The sequence below is a fragment of the Megalops cyprinoides genome, chromosome 24 (assembly GCF_013368585.1).
Source record: "Megalops cyprinoides isolate fMegCyp1 chromosome 24, fMegCyp1.pri, whole genome shotgun sequence".
Taxonomy (NCBI): Eukaryota; Metazoa; Chordata; class Actinopteri; order Elopiformes; family Megalopidae; genus Megalops; species Megalops cyprinoides.
In genome coordinates this window covers 21,676,517-21,694,815 of record NC_050606.1, presented here as the reverse complement: position 1 = coordinate 21,694,815, position 18,299 = coordinate 21,676,517, and the positions used below count along the sequence as shown (strand labels likewise).

At 42.9% G+C, this 18,299-nt stretch overlaps 1 protein-coding gene across 1 annotated transcript in view; it reads left to right on the top strand.

The window, feature by feature from the left end:
- Positions 1 to 18,299, top strand: part of LOC118771399 (lethal(3)malignant brain tumor-like protein 4) — a 76,953-nt gene that overhangs the window by 10,875 nt on the left and 47,779 nt on the right. The window contains exons 8-14 of the mRNA XM_036519383.1: positions 847 to 938; positions 1,770 to 1,921; positions 3,796 to 3,872; positions 6,166 to 6,251; positions 6,819 to 6,929; positions 9,399 to 9,513; positions 12,839 to 12,941. Coding sequence (XP_036375276.1) covers positions 847 to 938; positions 1,770 to 1,921; positions 3,796 to 3,872; positions 6,166 to 6,251; positions 6,819 to 6,929; positions 9,399 to 9,513; positions 12,839 to 12,941 — 736 coding nt within the window. The remainder of the gene's footprint in view (positions 1 to 846; positions 939 to 1,769; positions 1,922 to 3,795; positions 3,873 to 6,165; positions 6,252 to 6,818; positions 6,930 to 9,398; positions 9,514 to 12,838; positions 12,942 to 18,299) is intronic.

The following is an 18,299-nucleotide window of genomic DNA, read 5'->3' as shown; positions in this document are numbered from 1 at the left end:
TATTCCTCACAACACTCTCGCTAGTCCTGAAAACTCTCCTAGCACTCCTAAAATACCAGTCCTCCACACAACATTGTCAGTATTCCTCAAACACTGCCAAGCCTTTTCAAAACTGACACAGTGAGATACCCAGGGAAGTCTCAAAGGGTTCCCTTACAATGATCTCCTGTGTATCTAATTGTTGCTTGGGCTTAGTTTGTTGGGACACATCCAAAAAGAAAAGTTAATATCTGAACCCCAGGGAAGTTGGAAAAGTCAGTTTTCCCAAAGCTCACAGTAGGCCCTAACGAAACTGATTCGACTAAATATTTTTCTTGTGTTTTTCCCTTGTGGAACCAGCACACTGTGGTTACTTTTTAATACACTTTATTTCACATTTTCATTGCTGTGTAAGTTCGGGGTTTACCATGCATTGAACGAAAATGAAAATATATCTTGCAGAAAATCTGTTTCTAGAGATCATGTTTTTGATTATACACCATCAAGGAGGGTTAAGGATTCAAAGGTCACTTTTTATGTCATTGAAACATAATACATTTTCATGTTGGGAAGTTCCAGTGTAGGATTTCAGATGCTTAGATGAATTTCCCCTCTGTGCTAATATACGTCTTCACAGAGCCAGCCCTTGATTTCAAAATGTCAAACAACCAATTTTGCTGTAGACATTAATTATAGACTCTTGGAGAGATTAGTAGATTTATGGCCATTTAATATGTTTGGAGCAGTCATTAAACCTGATCCAATTTTAGAAAATTAGATATTAATATACTATGCGTGTCACACTATTGTTGTACTTATAGTGTCAATGTACTCTCAAATCTCTCTTTCGACTCTGTTTTATGTCAGGGTATAAAGAAAATGAGTTTAACTGGGAGAAATACCAAGAGGCCTGTGGAGCCCAAACCGCACCTACTGATCTGTTTAAAAACCAAAGCACGGTAAGTCCTCTGGATATGGAATGACCAGAACAGCACATCCTGTATGAATCAATATTACAGGGAGAAATGACCACACAATGACCGCACAATGATCACACCACAACAGATTGGCATTTGTATCTAACTTTAGTAATACTATAGGGAGAACTGGATCTAGTGAATGCCATGACCACACAATGACAACACTGCAATAAAAGAAATAGGCTTCTAAACTTAGCATAACTTTAGCGTGGAATAAGAATGCAAATACGAATTTGCTTAAAATGTTTTTATATATTTTATTCTCATGAAGATTTTTTTTTCAGATTAGAAATAGAAACAAATTATGAGAAAATTGTTGTGGTGGGAACTGCATTAGAACAATTTGGTCATAAGAAAAGGTCTAGTAGACTGTTTAGGATATACTGATATTTATTATTAGTGGACATGAAACATTTTATTTCACTAATACAAACAGAAAGCATGCTGCCCCTTATTACCTATCCTTTTATACTTTTTATGTCTTTTCAGCATGACAATTTTTTGACCATTTTTATTGCTATAAGTCTGCTATGCCTTTGCAATAAAAGTGTTGTAGTTTCCAGTTTTATGAATGTGTGTAACTTACCTAATTATGACTTAGGACTTTAAGGTATGGTATGGAAAGCCTTATTTAATTAATTAGGAAAAACTCTGAGCACCCACAGATGTGAACCGGAGTTAACAGGGTTTCACAGAGATGTGGAGTCAAAACATAGGCTGTATAGGTGAAGGCTCTATGATAATGGCCGCCTGTGGAGTGTATGGAAGCGTTTGCTGTGTGTCTGAGTGCCTCCCGCCGTTTGGGAGCAGGTGAGGAACAGCTCCCTTTTCCGAGTGGGCATGAAGCTGGAAGCGGTGGACAGGAAGAACCCCTGCCTGGTGTGCGTGGCGTCCGTCGCCGACGTCGTGGATGACCGCTTCCTGGTTCACTTCGACAACTGGGACGATACGTACGACTACTGGTGAGAGACTCCGGACTAGGAATGGAATCCATACTATGATTCCGTATTACCATGATACCGCTCAGCCCCTGCTTTGAGTTACGAATTGAAAGAGGCCAGGCCTGTTTTCTGTTTGTTTCTTACAGTCACTGGAATGAACAAATATGTTGTGTGGGAAAAGGGGAGAACAGCCCCAGTGTGGTGCAGTGGGCACTGCGAGCCTTTCCTCTCCTCTACTGCTGCTGCACTTTCAAATTCATTGTGTGACTTGGCTCTTTGTATTGCTTGTAGGATTCAGTTATAACATTTTACACCTTTTTGAGCAAAAAAATACAATATATACATTTTTTCAGTTATCTTTTGTTTTTGTTCCTGTTTAAATATGCATACGTATACATGTGGAGGTCAATATATAGCTGTACAGTATTTATCCAGCCACCTGTCAGTCTGTATATCTTTCTGTCAGTCAAAATGCTTGTCTGGTTCTCTGTGTGTCTGTTTATCTGTCTGTGTTTGTTTGTCTGTCTATACATACAGTATCTGTCTTTCTCTGGAGTATATAGATGTAAATAGGACATATAGATTGATGGTAAATGCTGTGGAAGTTAGAGGAACAGTTTGTGGACCTGGTTCTTGTTGGTGTTCTGATCCCAGTTTTACTTCTCTCAGGTGTTTCAGTGTAATCCTGCTGTAGAAATGGGTTACAGGGTGTGAAAGATGAAATGGAGGCAAACTGGCCTGCTTAAGGATGTCTGCTGTGCAGATAAATGAGAATGACCGGAGTAATGCACAGGCCTACATACCATCTCAGGATGGTGAGCGTAATGTGCATGCCTGCATAGCATCTCAGGATGGTGACAGTAATGTGAGAGTAATGTGCAGGCCTGCATAGCATCTCAGTATGGTGAGAGTAATGTGCAGGCCTGCATAGCATCTCAGGATGGTGACAGTAATGTGAGAGTAATGTGCAGGCCTGCATAGCATCTCAGTATGGTGAGAGTAATGTGCAGGCCTGCATAGCATCTTAGGATGGTGACAGTAATGTGAGAGTAATGTGCAGGCCTGCATAGCATCTCAGTATGGTTGGAGCAATGTGCAGGCCTGCATAGCATCTCAGGATGGTGAGAGTAATGTGCACGCGTACATAACGTCTCAGGATGGGGAGAGTAATGTGCACGCGTACATAACGTCTCAGGATGGGGAGAGTAATGTGCACGCCTGCATAGCATCTCAGTATGGTGAGAGTAATGTGAGAGTAATGTGCAGGCCTGCATAGCGTCTCAGTATGATGAGAGTAATGTGAGAGTAATGTGCAGGCCTGCATAGCATCTCAGGATGGTGAGAGTAATGTGAGAGTAATGTGCAGGCCTGCATAGCGTCTCAGTATGATGAGAGTAATGTGAGAGTAATGTGCAGGCCTGCATAGCGTCTCAGTACGATGAGAGTAATGTGAGAGTAATGTGCAGGCCTGCATACCATCTTGGTATGATGAGAGTAATGTGAGAGTAATGTGCAGGCCTGCATACCATTTCGGTATGATGAGAGTAATGTGAGAGTAATGTGCAGGCCTACAAGAGGACGTATTTTGCAGTCATGATTATGATTGTCCAAGCCTTTTGATTCCATGTTCACAGTCCTTTTTTGGTAAGGCTGTGGAAGCACAACTGTGATATATTTTGTGTTGGTCTGATGGAGTGGTGGTGTTTTGGTCACATTCATAATTAGAGCTGATATGTTTTGGTCACATGTTCAATGGGAGCGGTTGTATTTTGGTTGCATTTGTAATGGGAGCAGATGTGTTTTGTTCACATTCCTAATAGGAGTGGTTGTGTTTTGGTCACCTTCCTAATGGGAGCAGTTGGTCATGTATCTAATGGTGAGCTGTTGTGTTACAGGTGTGATGCCAGCAGTCCACACATTCACCCAGTGGGGTGGTGTCAGGAAAACGGACGGCCACTCACTGCGCCTCAGGGTGAGCATCACCCCCTAACGTCCGACCTATGATCTTCATTACCTCTTGGGAGCATAATGAATATGTATCAAAGAATTACTGCTTCTGTTTTTATATTGGTTTTTCAGAAACACACTTGGGTATCTTTGAACTATGAACAATTAGGTAATTATAGTGTGACGCACAAATAAACATTACTGTACAAGTAGAACTATACCTTGCTGTTAATAGCAAGAATTTGACAAAAATGGATGCCATTCTCCCTGTGTTTACTACAGGAAATATTTCAAATAACTTCACCACGCAGCAACTGTACTGATGGAATTAAGGGACACTTCGACACCATACATAACCTTGTTCAAATTTTAGAACTGACAGGTAACCTATTCCACCAGGTTGTGCTATCTCAAGTCCCAGAACTGTTAACCTGACAGCAGCCCTAAACCACATGAGTCTGGCTTCACAGAGTCCACCTCCGGGCCTAGTCTGAGCTTAGTGTGAGTGGCAGGATGGTGTAGTAAATCACAAACTCCTTCGCTTTGTCACACTGCGGAATCGCACGTCAATGTGCATGAGAAATCTCCTGCCCGCCCACCTGCTCCGCTAGTCCCCCCGAAAGCCTTCCTTGTTATTTTCCCCCCAATGAAAGTGCATTCCAGCATTCGGGCGAATTCCCCCACAGTATGGGAAACTTTGGATTAGCCGATGCGGGTTGGACGTGGAAATGAGGCGCGGCCCCCTTCCCGCGAGCACAGCTCTTCAGAGCGCCCCCTCTCTGCGGTGGCCAGCCAGAGGTGGGTCCAGACTGTTTGGCTACGCTCCTTTGCAGGTCGGGGCTGCCCAGCTTACAGACTGAGTGATGCTCTGGAAGAGGAATGCAGGGACCTCAACAGCAGCGCTCATAGGGAGCTCTCAGAGGAATAGTGGCCAAGGCGCGATGTCTGTGACAGAGGCAGGCAGAGCCAGACGATGCGACTGTGCTCATATTTCATCATGAGTGTCCAGGGAATCCCTGCCACACCTCGGCATTTATTTAAATGTGCCCTACATTTTCTTTAAAAAAACTTAAAGATATGATTATTTATTTTGACTGAAAAAGGTTATTGGGTATAATGATAAAATAGGAATGAAAGAATTTAATACAGTTATACAAACTGATGATATGAAATGCATTTCAACTCATGACTTCCAGTATAATGGTGTAAAGTGCTCAGAGGCGTTGTGTGGTGAGTTTAGCCACCAGCACATGACTCATAATCATAGACTTTCAGGGTTAGAAGTTACTAAGCTGGGCATTATGCACTTATGAGCTGACTAACCCCTGTATTATTCTGCAGTTGTTTTCATTTACTGTCGAGGCATTGAGTCCTTTGGCAATGCTTTAGCCTTGTTCATAAGGCCTGGTGCTCTTTGTTGGAACTGCGTGGTACAGCCTGCATACATTTTCAGGAATTCTAACCTTACACATATTTCAAGTTTCAGCGCTTTGGCACCGAAGGTGTCCCAGAATGGGACCATTCAGTTATATTTGCATCATTCTGCAGTATCACTCTAGTGCACCTTTTTTCATCTGAGAGCTACTCTGAAAAAATGAAAGTGACGGAGAGCTACTCATGTCTAACTTATTTGATTGACAGCTGATATCATTTTGTGTTGGAGGGGGGTGGGACATCTGTGTATTTGATTGGATTGAAGAGGGGAGAGGTTTCCAGGGTGCATTTATTTGTTGTCGGATTTTTTGTACATAATCTCTGAACCTTTTGGCGAGCTACTCAAAAACAGGCAGCGAGCTACCGGTAGCTCGCGGGCGACGTGTTGGAGACCCCTGCTCTAGCGATTACAGTGGGTGTCATTCAAGTTTAAACTGATGTTGTCAGTGTCTGAGGTAACAGCACAACAACTGCAGAGATATACTAAATTTTGACCAGATATTCAACTCCTGCATTACCTCTGACCTCCGTCAGAAGCAGGACATTCTGGTTCTGTCTGTGTTGCTGTGCTATCTGTGAATGTTCTCTTTTAAACCCCACCCCTTCCAGAATGCTCATAATGACACGGCATATCGGAGCAGTGACAGCTTCAGAGCTGGCAGAGAAGGAACTTTTACTGTGAGGCACACTCAGCTGACTGCTTTATACATAATATCTGTGACAGCTGATCTTTGGGCCTCTTGAGCACCGCAGCCCAACCCAAACCAATGCGACGTGTTCCTCACTCGTTTCTCTTTCTGAGCATCTGTAATGTACACCCTCAGAAAGGCGCATTTCATCCCTTCCATCTGTCTCCCGGTCTGACATGTCTCTCATGTATTTAGGACACCCCAATCCAGACCATTTCTCGTGGGGGGACTATTTAGAAGACACGGGATCTGAGGCTGTTCCCAGCGAAGCGTTCTGCATGGTAAGCACTAAGCACATCACAGCAGCCCGCAGGAGGAGCAGGAACTGATTGTGCTGTCTGCCGCTTAGACTCAGGCTGACTTTATTTCAGCTGATAAAAGCAGAACCAGGACTCTTCAGGGCTGTATACCACAGTGTAAACGGGCACACTGTTTCTGTACCTCATGTTCTGTACCTCAGTAGTATTCAGATAATATTGTATTTGTAATTGAAATATTGTAGTTGTGCCCAATTGTGAATACATGATGACTCAGTAGAAGTCAGGGGATTATCAGATGCTGACTAGCCAATCAGAGCTCATTGATGTTAACATTCTGCATGATCTTCGATGAATCGGGTGCTTACATCCTCTCAGCTGATGTGACAATCACATTTTTGCCTTTTTTTTTTTTTTTTTTTTTTTAGAATTTTCTTTTTGCCAACCTTACTCATTTCTGTTACTGGGACACTAAATAAGAGTGAGCACAGAGTGTCACAACATGGAAGCCAGCAGCTCAGGTTTGAGTGTTTTCTGCAGCCCTTTTTGGGGGTATCCTTGGTTAAAATGGATTAACCGTTTGTTTTGCAGAGGTCACCGCATGTCTTCCAGTTGAATGTGAAGCTGGAGGCTGTGGACAGAAGGAATCCTATGCTGGTGCGGGTGGCTACCATTGTAGACACTGAAGACTACAGGGTGAAGGTGAATTTGGGTGGGGGGGTGTTGTGAACAACGACACACAGATGGTGGCTTCCACATCTGAGGAGCAATACACACACAGACAGCCACAATGGCTCGATTTACTGCTTCAGCAAAACTCAAACGAGTGTGATCTCTTAATAAAAACCCTACAGCAGTGCTTGTTGGAGCGAAAAGATCCACCACCATTAACATGTAAGTGCTCAGCAGGCGGCCTAGTTAAACGCCTGCTTCAAATGAAAGGACGCCTTCTCTGGCGTTAAATGAGATCCCCTGTTCGTAAAAATGGCACACACAGCAGGTAGCTGCCCTAAAATCAAATGATCAGTTCTGTTTCAGATTAACAGTTGTGGAGGCGCTGAACACCCACAGACCTCAAGCTTTCAACACAACAAGTGTGGGAATAGCCTGAAACTGTGTCGAGTTTCCCCCAATGTGTTTCAGTCTTGCAGCACAAGACAAAGCAGCCAAGCGAGTGAATGTAAATCAGATGTATTTTTCTGTGGCCCCCCTCGCAGTGTGATTGACAGGGATGCCGTGTGAACGGTAATGCAGATGTGATGTCAGGAAGTTGAAACCAGAGTAGGATACATGCAAGGCTAAATTTACAGACTGAAAGAATGCAACAAAAGCAACAAGGCACTGAAGGAGTTAAGGGTCCAAGACATTTGCTTCACAGAAGATAAGGAGAGATTCAGAAATGTGCCGAAAGAAAAGAACTCCTGTTAACCTTTCGTGGCGAGGGATCCCTGTGAGAGTGATGTAGGTGGGCGGGGTTTTTTTTGTACAGGGACCGTTTGGGAAGACAGCAAGGTCATGGCCATTAATCCCCTCCATGAGGGGACAGGTGTGGATGGGAGCGTTGGCGTGTCGGCTGATCTGGGACGACCTCCTGCTGTGATCCGCGCCAGTTAACAGGATCAACTGGCGATCGTCAACCGGGAGCACCCTTAGCGGGAGGGTTAAGCGATTATTCTGATTGCATTGATTCGGCCCTGCAAAGATGCACGAGCAGCTACTCTTCTTAATCAGTGCTGCGTGGCTGGAGCTCAGTGGGGCTTCAGTTTCAGGGCATCTGGCCATGTGTTAATGGCGAATTGGAAATTGAGTGTTGATTGCATGAGTAAAGGATTTTGACATAAAGACCGTCACCAATCTGGCTTTGGGTACGAGCCAATCCATACCGACGTAACTACATCCTGCCTGATACTGCCGATCTTTAAGCAAACCCCAAACCCACATTTTACTGAGTGGATGTCAGAAAAGGAATTATTTTGGGAATTGATTAGTTGATTGATTGGATAAAGGCATTGATTTAGGATTTAAGAATATGGTGCATTGAGTTTTGGTATTGTCTTGGTATAGGTGCTATTGGATGTATAGTGTAATGCAGTGTCCCTGCTGTTGGATGTGTAGTGTGGTGCAGTTTGTCCACTGCAGTTGGATGTGGTATACTGGTTAAGGCAATGGATTTGTACCCAAAGGTTTGCAGGTTTGAATATCAAGGGGGGTATAGCCGCTAAGCAAGGCACTTCACTTGAGTGACTTCACTACATATCCATTTAAATCAGTGTATAATGTGTAAAATTTTCCAAAAAATTATATCTAGGGTCCTGAGCAGCTCAGTTAGCAACATTTTCGGTTTGATTGCAGGCTGAGCCCCATGACTCGGGTTCGAAACCAGCTGTGACATTTAATTGGGATCCCACAGTTGTGGAACAACTTGACTTTGTCCCACTGGGGACAGGGTTTGGGGGGGGGGGGGGGGGGGGGGGGGCTAGCCAGGGTCTTCTCACTTCACTACCCTCAGGCTCTGTGCAAATCATCAGCTGCATGCGAGTTGATTGGTTGACATGACGAGTAGCGGCCATCCTCCAATGAGCATCCACTCTGCTGTAGTGCGCTGTGTGACCTAGCTGTTGGCTGCATGTGAGGTTATTGGAAGATTACATTCATCTTGCCTCAGTTTTCCTGAAGAAGAAGAGTCTGGTGTACAATGGGAATTTCCAAAAGTGTTGTATAAAAGGGAAAACAGGCATTAAAAGTTGTATCTAAAATGTGAAAGTCACCCTTAATAAGAGCAGTAGCCAAGCTGCTGATTAATGGTAATAACACTACAAAGATTCCCCCCTGAGGACAGGGGCCATTCAACTGCAACAAATTGTATTTGTATTATAAGCGGGGGCGAAGTGTGAACTTTTTGTGTATTTTCTCATGGTTGTCTGATCTGGTAATTGTAACCCTTCCTTACACAATTAATTAGAATTCACATTGGGCTTGCGTGTATTCTTGTAGCAAAGAGGAGCTTCATTAGGAAATGAAAATGTGTAATTTACTTTGGAAACGTTTAACAAGTTCATATTTAAACGAACTGTGTTTGTGTCTTAGATGGTTTTGTATGAGGAAACCAGAGGCTCGGTGAGAGTTGCAATACAGGTTTAGTGACAGAGCTGTGTCCTCCTGCCCAAACAGGTCCACTTCGATGGCTGGCATCACAAGTTCGATTTCTGGGTGGACTCGGACCATCCAGATCTGCACCCCGCCGGGTGGTGCGCCCGGACATGCCACCCCCTGGAGATGCCCTTACGTGAGTCCCCCGCCCCCGTGCACATGCCTTCTCTGCCGGATATTTATGAATAAGGAGTGACACCATCCTTAACCATGGTTTCCCAGTTGTTGTAACTTTGTACATGTTATTGTGTGCGACTTGTGGTGTAGCTAGATTCACTGAAGCTTTAACCAGCATCATAAGCAGTAAGCAGTAAATTCAATTACATGCATTTTCAATTAAAACTACTAGGTCCAGAATTCCCTCTCCTGGAAATATCAGATTGAGAGTAAAAAGGAAAAGAAAATGGACGCAAAGAGCTGCAGTAGCAATATGCATTTAGTTGTTAGTAATGGTTACTGGTTAATGGTTACAAAGTAAATCATCTGTTCGTTTCATTCCTAATAGATGTCAGCCTTTTATATTTAACTTTCAGCTACACCAGTGACCCACCTACACTTTTTATTTATTCTTCATTGCATTTGTTTGTAAATAAATGGATGAGGTCACATGTTTGAGCTACAGCTGAGAGGGTCAATGCTAATATCTCAGGTATAGCTAAACTACAGCTGAGGGGTCAGTGTTAATACTTCAGGCATAGCTAGACTACAGCTAAGGGGGTCATTGTTAATACCTCAGGTATAGCTGACCTACAGCAAAAGGGGTCAGCGTTAATACCTCAGGCATAGCTGGACTACAGCAAAACGGGTCAGCGTTAATACCTCAGGTATAGCTGAGCTACAGCAAAAGGGGTCAGCGTTAATACCTCAGGTATAGCTGAGCTACAGCGAAGGGGTCAGTATTAATACCTCAGGTATAGCTGAGATACAGCGAAAGGGGTCAGCGTTAATACCTCAGGTATAGCTGAGCTACAGCTAAAGGGGTCGGCGTTAATACCTCAGGTATAGCTGACCTACAGCAAAAGGGGTCAGCGTTAATACCTCAGGTATAGCTGAGCTACAGCGAAAGGGGTCAGCGTTAATACCTCAGGTATAGCTGAGCTACAGCAAAAGGGGTCAGCGTTAATACCTCAGGTATAGCTGGACTACAGCTAAGGGGGTCAGTATTAATACCTCAGGTATAGCTGAGCTACAGCTAAGGGGGTCAGCGATAATACCTCAGATATAGCTGGACTACAGCTAAGGGGGTCAGTGTTAATAACTCAGGTATAGGTTAGCTACAGCAAAAGGGGTCAGTGGTAATACCTCAGGTATAGCTCAGCTACAGCGAAAGGGGTCAGCGTTAATACCTCAGATATAGCTGAGCTACAGCAAAAGGGGTCAGCATTAATACCTCAGGTATAGCTGAGCTACAGCGAAGGGGTCAGTATTAATACCTCAGGTATAGCTGAGCTACAGCTAAAGGGGTCAGCGGTAATACCTCAGGTATAGCTGAGCTACAGCAAAAGGGGTCAGCGTTAATACCTCAGGTATAGCTGAGCTACAGCTAAAGGGGTCAGCGGTAATACCTCAGGTATAGCTGAGCTACAGCAAAAGGGGTCAGCGGTAATACCTCAGGTATAGCTGAGCTACAGCAAAAGGGGTCAGCGGTAATACCTCAGGTATAACTGAGCTACAGCTAAGTTTGTGAAAACATTTTTATCCAGCTTTTTGATGTATGGCTGCTGCAGATATTGGTACAACCAGTTTGGCTGACAAGTTAACAGCTCCACCTGTGTTTGCACACTGGTGGTATTACTTGAGGCATTTGAGAAATAGGATACCATATCAAGGTACTAATAAAAAACAAGCAAAGCATTTTATCCATTCCAGGCCAGTCTTCCTGTACTACACACCGTTGTATAAAATCTGGGTTCACATACCAAAGAAATTTTTCACAAAACAGACACTTCAGACCCAGCTCTCTACAGGAGTCATGCTGAGGGAGAAATTCATACTTTAAACAACCAATTTATTGACTGCATTTCCAAAGAGGTGTTTTATTCAGACATTCAAAAGGATACCAGGGGAATGTTTCCCAGGAAAATGCTGCATTACCATTATGGTGAACTGCTGTACAAGTATACCACATTTCATATTTCCTTGTATTTTAAGCAGCTGAGCTGGTTATTGATCTGCCAGTTTTGTGATACTGGTCCATAAACAAAAGCGACTGCACTTCCTGAAACTTTTCCTTGGTTGAATATGAGAAAAGAAGCCACTATGCCCAGCGTCTAGCGTCAGATACAGATTTGTATGTAGACATGATAGGCTGGTGAGCCACATTCACTTGGTGAGCCTGGAGCAGCTGGTCAAAGGGTGTGTGATCAGTACATGATGTGTATGGCCAAGCTGTCAGTGCACACATAGCACGGAAGAATGCAGAGCACTCCACCCAAGTCACATGTACTGGCTTAAAGAGGGATGAAAGTGGAGAGTGGAACTGCAGTTCTGTAGCATGCACATGCATACCCACGCTCTCCCACACATATGCACACGCACACACACACACACACAAGCACACATATGCAGCCACAAACACGCACACACACACACACTCATAGAAATAAGGGGCCTTTGATTAACAAGCAACACTCTGGCATAAAGTGCCCTACTTTTTAACATGAAAGCTGTATTCTCAGTGAATAATTACTGCTTATAATACATTCACATAATTCCAGCAGGTGTTTTCATCTTTTTGTGAGATCAGACCATTAATCAGCATGTGCACAGTGCTGAACATGGCAACCTAAAGGCACAGTTTCCCCTCCACATGGCATGTATTATCGCTAGAGCATTTACTGCTGGGATAACTAAGGGAACCTGTTACAGTCCTTATCTGTTGTTACTAGGTAACACCTTTTAGCTGCAGTCCTTGGATTGTAAAGGATCAGAGCTGAGAGAAGGTGACACCCCAAGGCTTAGGTATTGACAGTGTCCCTGCAGCAGGGCAGGATGAGTAATTAGGATGATTATGTGGAGAGAAGGTCACTTCATTCATTATGTTGAACAGGTAGTCTGAAATGTGCTGTTGGCATAAAGTGAGCCTCTGTGTACGGCTGGGTATATGCTGATTTTCTTCATTTAGCCGTAGCTCTTGTCAGTCTGACACAGAGCATGCTGGGAGTGTGACACGGAGCATGCTGGGAGTTTGACAGGGAGTGTGTTATGGGTTTATTAATTCACTGAGCAGTATGACACCTCACACTTTACCATTGTCAGTTGAGGCATGTAATGTGACCTTGAAATTCTTTTACTATTTCCTCGGAAAGTGTGAATATATATTTGATAGTAATGCTCCAGGAAATTGTTATACTTGGATTTAGCTTTAGCAATAGCAGTAGGCTGTTAAAAAAAACCTGTTCTGTCCAAGCAAAGGATTTGTCCAGTTTTTACTTGCTCATAGAATTATCCTTGATTTTTAGGACCTTCGGAACTCAAGCCTGCAGCCAATCAGGGAGTGTGCCCGACCCTGGGGTGTAGGGGTGTGGGTCACATCAGAGGTCCCCGATACACCGGACACCACAGGTGAGTGAGCTTTTGACTGCTGCACTGCACACTGTTCTGAACACTGCTCTGACTGCTGCTCTGATTGCTGTTCTGACTGCTGATCTGAACGCCACACTGACTGTTACTCTGATCGCCATTCTGATTACTGTTCTGATTGCCGTACTGACAGCTGCTCTGATCTAAGCTCTGACTGTTGCCCTGGTCACCACTGTGACTGCTGCTCTGATTGTCGCTCTGACTACTGCTCTGAACGCTGCTCTGACCTCTCATTTGACCACAATCTGAACGTTGCTCTGAAGTCTAGTCTGAACACTGCTCTGACCCTGAATCTGACTGCTGCTCTGATTCCTGCTGTGACTGTCTCACTGCCCTCAGTACCAAACGTGTGTGACCGTGCTGAACGGTTAGGATAGCACACAGGCTGCTCCTGCAGCACAGGCCCTTCATATCCATTTTGAAGCCCGTTCTATTCTGCGGCCGTTTTTACACCCCAAATGGAGAGGTTTACTGTGAGTTCAGGTACTGTCATTTCCTCATTCATGAAATATAGAATTCGTAAGTGGCCCCTTGTCAGATGAACATCATGAACAACTGAATAGTCTTCTCCCACAGAGGATGTAGCCCACTTAACCTGCAAATGGGACACAGCAATCTACCCGTAGATGGCAACCTTGAGTAAACTTGTCATGGCCACATTAGATGAATGTATTTTAATGGCTTGTTGTTCTAAGGTAATAGAAGTCATTTATTTTTAATGAGCTCTGATTGGCTTGTCACCAACTGTCAATCACCTGACTACCTTTAGTTAATTATCTGCTCTCCAGGGAAAATTATTGTTTTTCCTCCATTCCTGAAAATGAAAATGAAAAACTCTTCAGTACTGTATTTGCTTAGGCTTGTATGCCGTGGAGGACACAAAACAAATATATAAAGTAAAAAAGTGATAGAAAGTGTAGTAAGGCAATAAGTTAGCCGTTAATGTTATGCATAAGTTATGCAATGATGATCCATGAACAGGGAGCACTGCTTGATTTGAATACTCAAAACCAAGTTATAAATCATTGGGTTGTGAGGGTTTCTTTCACTGTGACCCTCCTTTTGCGAAACAGCACAGCCTTGAACGTATTGGGCTCCTGCGCAAAGTCGAACACTAAAGTTCCTAATCCAGACTTCACGCAGCTAGAGGTGTAGGAGTCAGGCGGATGGGCACAGACACAGTGCGTAATAAGCTGTGATTTTGGTGCTGGCTGCCTAAACACATCTGATGTGGCATTCTGTTAGGCCATGCCCACATCTGCCATTTCACTGTGTGGGGTGATAGATTTTTCGGTCACCCTGTTGAAAATTACTTCTGTATTTATGGGTCTGTCATAGATTACGTATTATAGTTTAGCCTTTTCATGAATGTTTCAGTTTCTTAGAGTATTTGCTTATTTGTTAGTGAACAGTGTGATACTTATGATTGACAGCTGAGTGCGGTACAGATTTTGTTGTCCTTAGGAAAGCTAAAGTTGTCATGAGAATAAGTGCTGGACTATATTGTATTTTCTGATGCAGTAGCATGCTTTAGGCCCAGAATGCATTGGTGCTTCCGTTTCAGATGCAGTAGCATGCTTTAGGCCCAGAATGCATTGGTGCTTCCGTTTCAAAGGGACACAAGGATACCTCCTTCTCTAAAAATTTTTGTCTCTACCCCCATTATGTAGCAAAAGAGGGTTTGCTATATTTTTTAGGATGGTGATCTCAACTGTATGGGCCAGTAGTATGTTACTCCTTGCTCCTTGACATTTTCCTGTGTGTCACAGGTATAGATGTACTTCAACATGTACTTTTATGATAAACAGTACTATTACTGTGGTTGCCACAAGACACTGCAACTCAGAACTTGTAAGCAATGGTTGACTCTGATGAAGTTACCATGCTCTTCAAAATAAAGCCATCCTAAATTTGATTATCATTCAATTTGCATAATATTTGCATTCATTTGCATGCCGTTGACCTGGGTGACTGTGTTGTCCCCATGTGGGAATGCAGCTTTTAACAGCAGACCAATGGGGAAAATTATTCTCCCTTCGAGGTTTGGTTGGCAAACACTGCTTCGAGGGTGCATGTGATGTGGATGTTGTCATGCATTTGGGTAGGGTAGATCCTACCATGACTTAAGGGGTCTTTGGGAGATTAATCCGAGAGATAGCCACAGTAAGCAAGATTTACACACTCTGGGCCTTTTAATTACAAGATTAGGGGGTGATTTACCATTCACATCACTGCAAGTCAGCAGAAGACGTGTGCTAAGTCCTGTCTGTGTCTTGAGGCTTTCAGTGTTTGTTGTTGCTCTACTTGATTCCTGTATAGTCAGTGAAGTAGAATGATCTGAACATATGGACTGGTGGGACATGCTTGCTGCCACCCCCCAGCTCATGGAATGAGCTACCTGCACCCATTCAGACTGAATCAGAACCTGCCTGTCCACACAGTACACCATGGTTCTAATTAGGGCTGCCCCCGACTAAAGATTTTCCTAGTCGACTAGTAGTCCTTAGCTCAAGCCATTAGTCGACTAGTCGCACGTTTATGATATTAATTGAATTATTTAAATAGCCTATATATTGATTATTTTTGAGGGCATCAGAAAATGGTTTGAGTTCCAGGGCTGAGAAAGAATGTTATAAATAACATTGTTAACAGTGTGCTACACAGAGAAATACAAAACCGTAATAATGAGCCTTTAAAATACAAATTTTACAAGCGCACGCACAACGCCGCCTGTTAACGACAATACTAACGGGAAAAGCGGTAATGATTCTGAATGTGTCGGAACAACCAGCAAGGAGACTAAACATTTTGTTAATTTATTTCAGCACAGTTGCCTATAACATAACACAACTTATAAACTTGTAACACCAACACAATAACTAAAACAAATGATAAATAAAAAAAACAGAACATGACGTAACATGTAGTAAGCGAGGTAATTTAGCTTCCCCACCCCCCACGAAAACTTGGATAAGTCTAATAGCGCATATGACAATATATGTATTTAGCTGCATATAGCTTTAACTTTGCAATTCGTTAATGTTAGTTAGCAGATTAATTATTTAGCTTAGCATAATGGAATAACCCTTTTGTGCGTATGGTCACACCGGTATGATTAGCCGTTTAGCGCGTATGCCAAAACCGGTGCGATTAGAACACTAGATTGGAAAAGATCTAGCTAATTTTAGCTTTGAGGAAACAGCGATTTGACATTAAAAATATAGCAAATGCTAACTGAAAACTATGAGAAGCTTAATAACTCTAATGAAAAAGATAACGTTACAGACAGAAACTAATTTTCGTTGTGATAAACAACTCACATGTGTGTTCTATCAATACCAGGTGCTATTTTGTACAAATGTGGAACGACTACAATAATATAGCCTAATGAGTATTATTGTTACTGCAGAGGGAAACAACTGTTATAATCGTCCCGACTATGACTTCTGACAGTCAAACCTGACTTGCTTCTAAACTGAAAAACTGAATTTACTTTCCGTAATCGAAAACAGCTTCTCGGGTATAACTTCGCGAAAGTATGATGTAGGCCTATACACGCGATTTTCGGGGTTCTGGTAAGTGTTGCATGCTGTACATGCTGATACAGTCAGGCATATCAGACTTTTATGGGCTCAGAGAAAATCGCCGTGTTACTTTTGTCACGTGTTACTTTCGTACCAGCTCTCCCCTACATGTTTCAGATGATAAGTCATGTTTGAGGTAGACGAATGATAGGCGAATCTTTGCATTCAGAGTTTGCATGTCACCTTCTTGGGGTCGTCCTTTACACGCTGGAAATGATCACACACTTTGGAGGATTTCCTGCCCGACATAGTCTGATAACTTTTTAACAACAAGGCGCAGCTCCTGAATGGAGTTTGAGGGGATTTTTCTGCGACTAACCGACCAATGAAAACTTGGTCGACTAAGACTCTTCTCATCGTCTAACGTTTAGTTGACTATTAGGGGGCAGCCCTAGTTCCAATGGATTTATCCTGTGCCTGCATCCTCATATGTCAACCCCCTCACCTGCAGTGAGATCAGTGTTAATCACTGTATGTAAGGTTGCATGATTTGGTACCATAGATCAGTGTTAAGCACTGTGTGTATGCTAGTGTGATTCAGTATTATAGATTAGTGTTAAGCACTACGTATGCTAGCATGATGTAGGGATGGTTAGATTCACCAATTCGCATCGGTGCACCGGCATAAAGTTCACAATGCGATTGCCCCTATTAAAATAGTGTGCACCGGATACAATTTGGGATGAACTCGGGATGCATCGTTTCTAACATGTTTGCATCGGTAAAATCGATTTATTTATATATAGTTATTAGTAGAGGCCCTATGCCTTTATTAATTAGAAATGTGACCAATAATTTTAAATTTAGATTGATTCCCCCTCTCTAAATTGTTTCTCAAGCGCGTGCTCTCATCTCCACTGCTGTCAGTGGCCAATTCTAGTCAAGTCTCTCGGCCAAGTTTCGCGCGAGTTGGAGGCGTGTCTGGGCGGGTCACATTATCATGGAGGAGGAAGAGCTGCACGTTCCACCGAAGTGCGAAAAATCAAATGTTTGGTGACACTTCGGATTTTTCAAAAGAGACGGTCAATTTGACAAGACGCATGCAATTTGCAAAATATGCCGTGCCAGTATAAAGAAAAGAAACATAAATGAAATGTTTACTGAATTGCAGTACTAGAGAAACAAATGTGTGAGGTAAAAATGGCATTTTTTAGTTAATTTATGATTTGCGGTCTGCTTAAGAAGAACCAAAGAAATAAAATCAAACTCTGTATCATATTGAATTGCATAGAATCATATTCTTTTGCATCGCATCGTATCGCGTTGAATCGCATTGTGTTGAATCAAATCATGTCGAATCGCAGTGCATCGCAATAGGGTGAATCGTATCGTATCGCGTTAATAGTTGCTTCATATGTATCTTTAATGTATCGGATCTTTGGCAATGCATCGAGATGTGTATCGCATCAGCCTCAGTGATGGAGATGTACATCCCTAGTATGATGTAGCATTACAGATCAGTGTTCAACACTGTGTGTATGCTAGCTGTTACAGCTCCTGTGGCTGCTTGTATATTGATCTTATGCTTACTCTATACTTTTACTGTATGGGCAATTCCTGATCTATGAAATAAGCATAATAGTTTATGGTCAAAGATTACAAGGGCTATGTATGCGTGTATTTTATGTCTTTAAGGCATTTAAGGTTATGTGCTTTTCTTGGCACAGCTTTGTTTTATAGTTCTTTCTGCCAAGAAGCTCTGCAAAATGAAGAAATCATAATTAATTCTGTCACAAAGTGACAGAAACTTCATTGA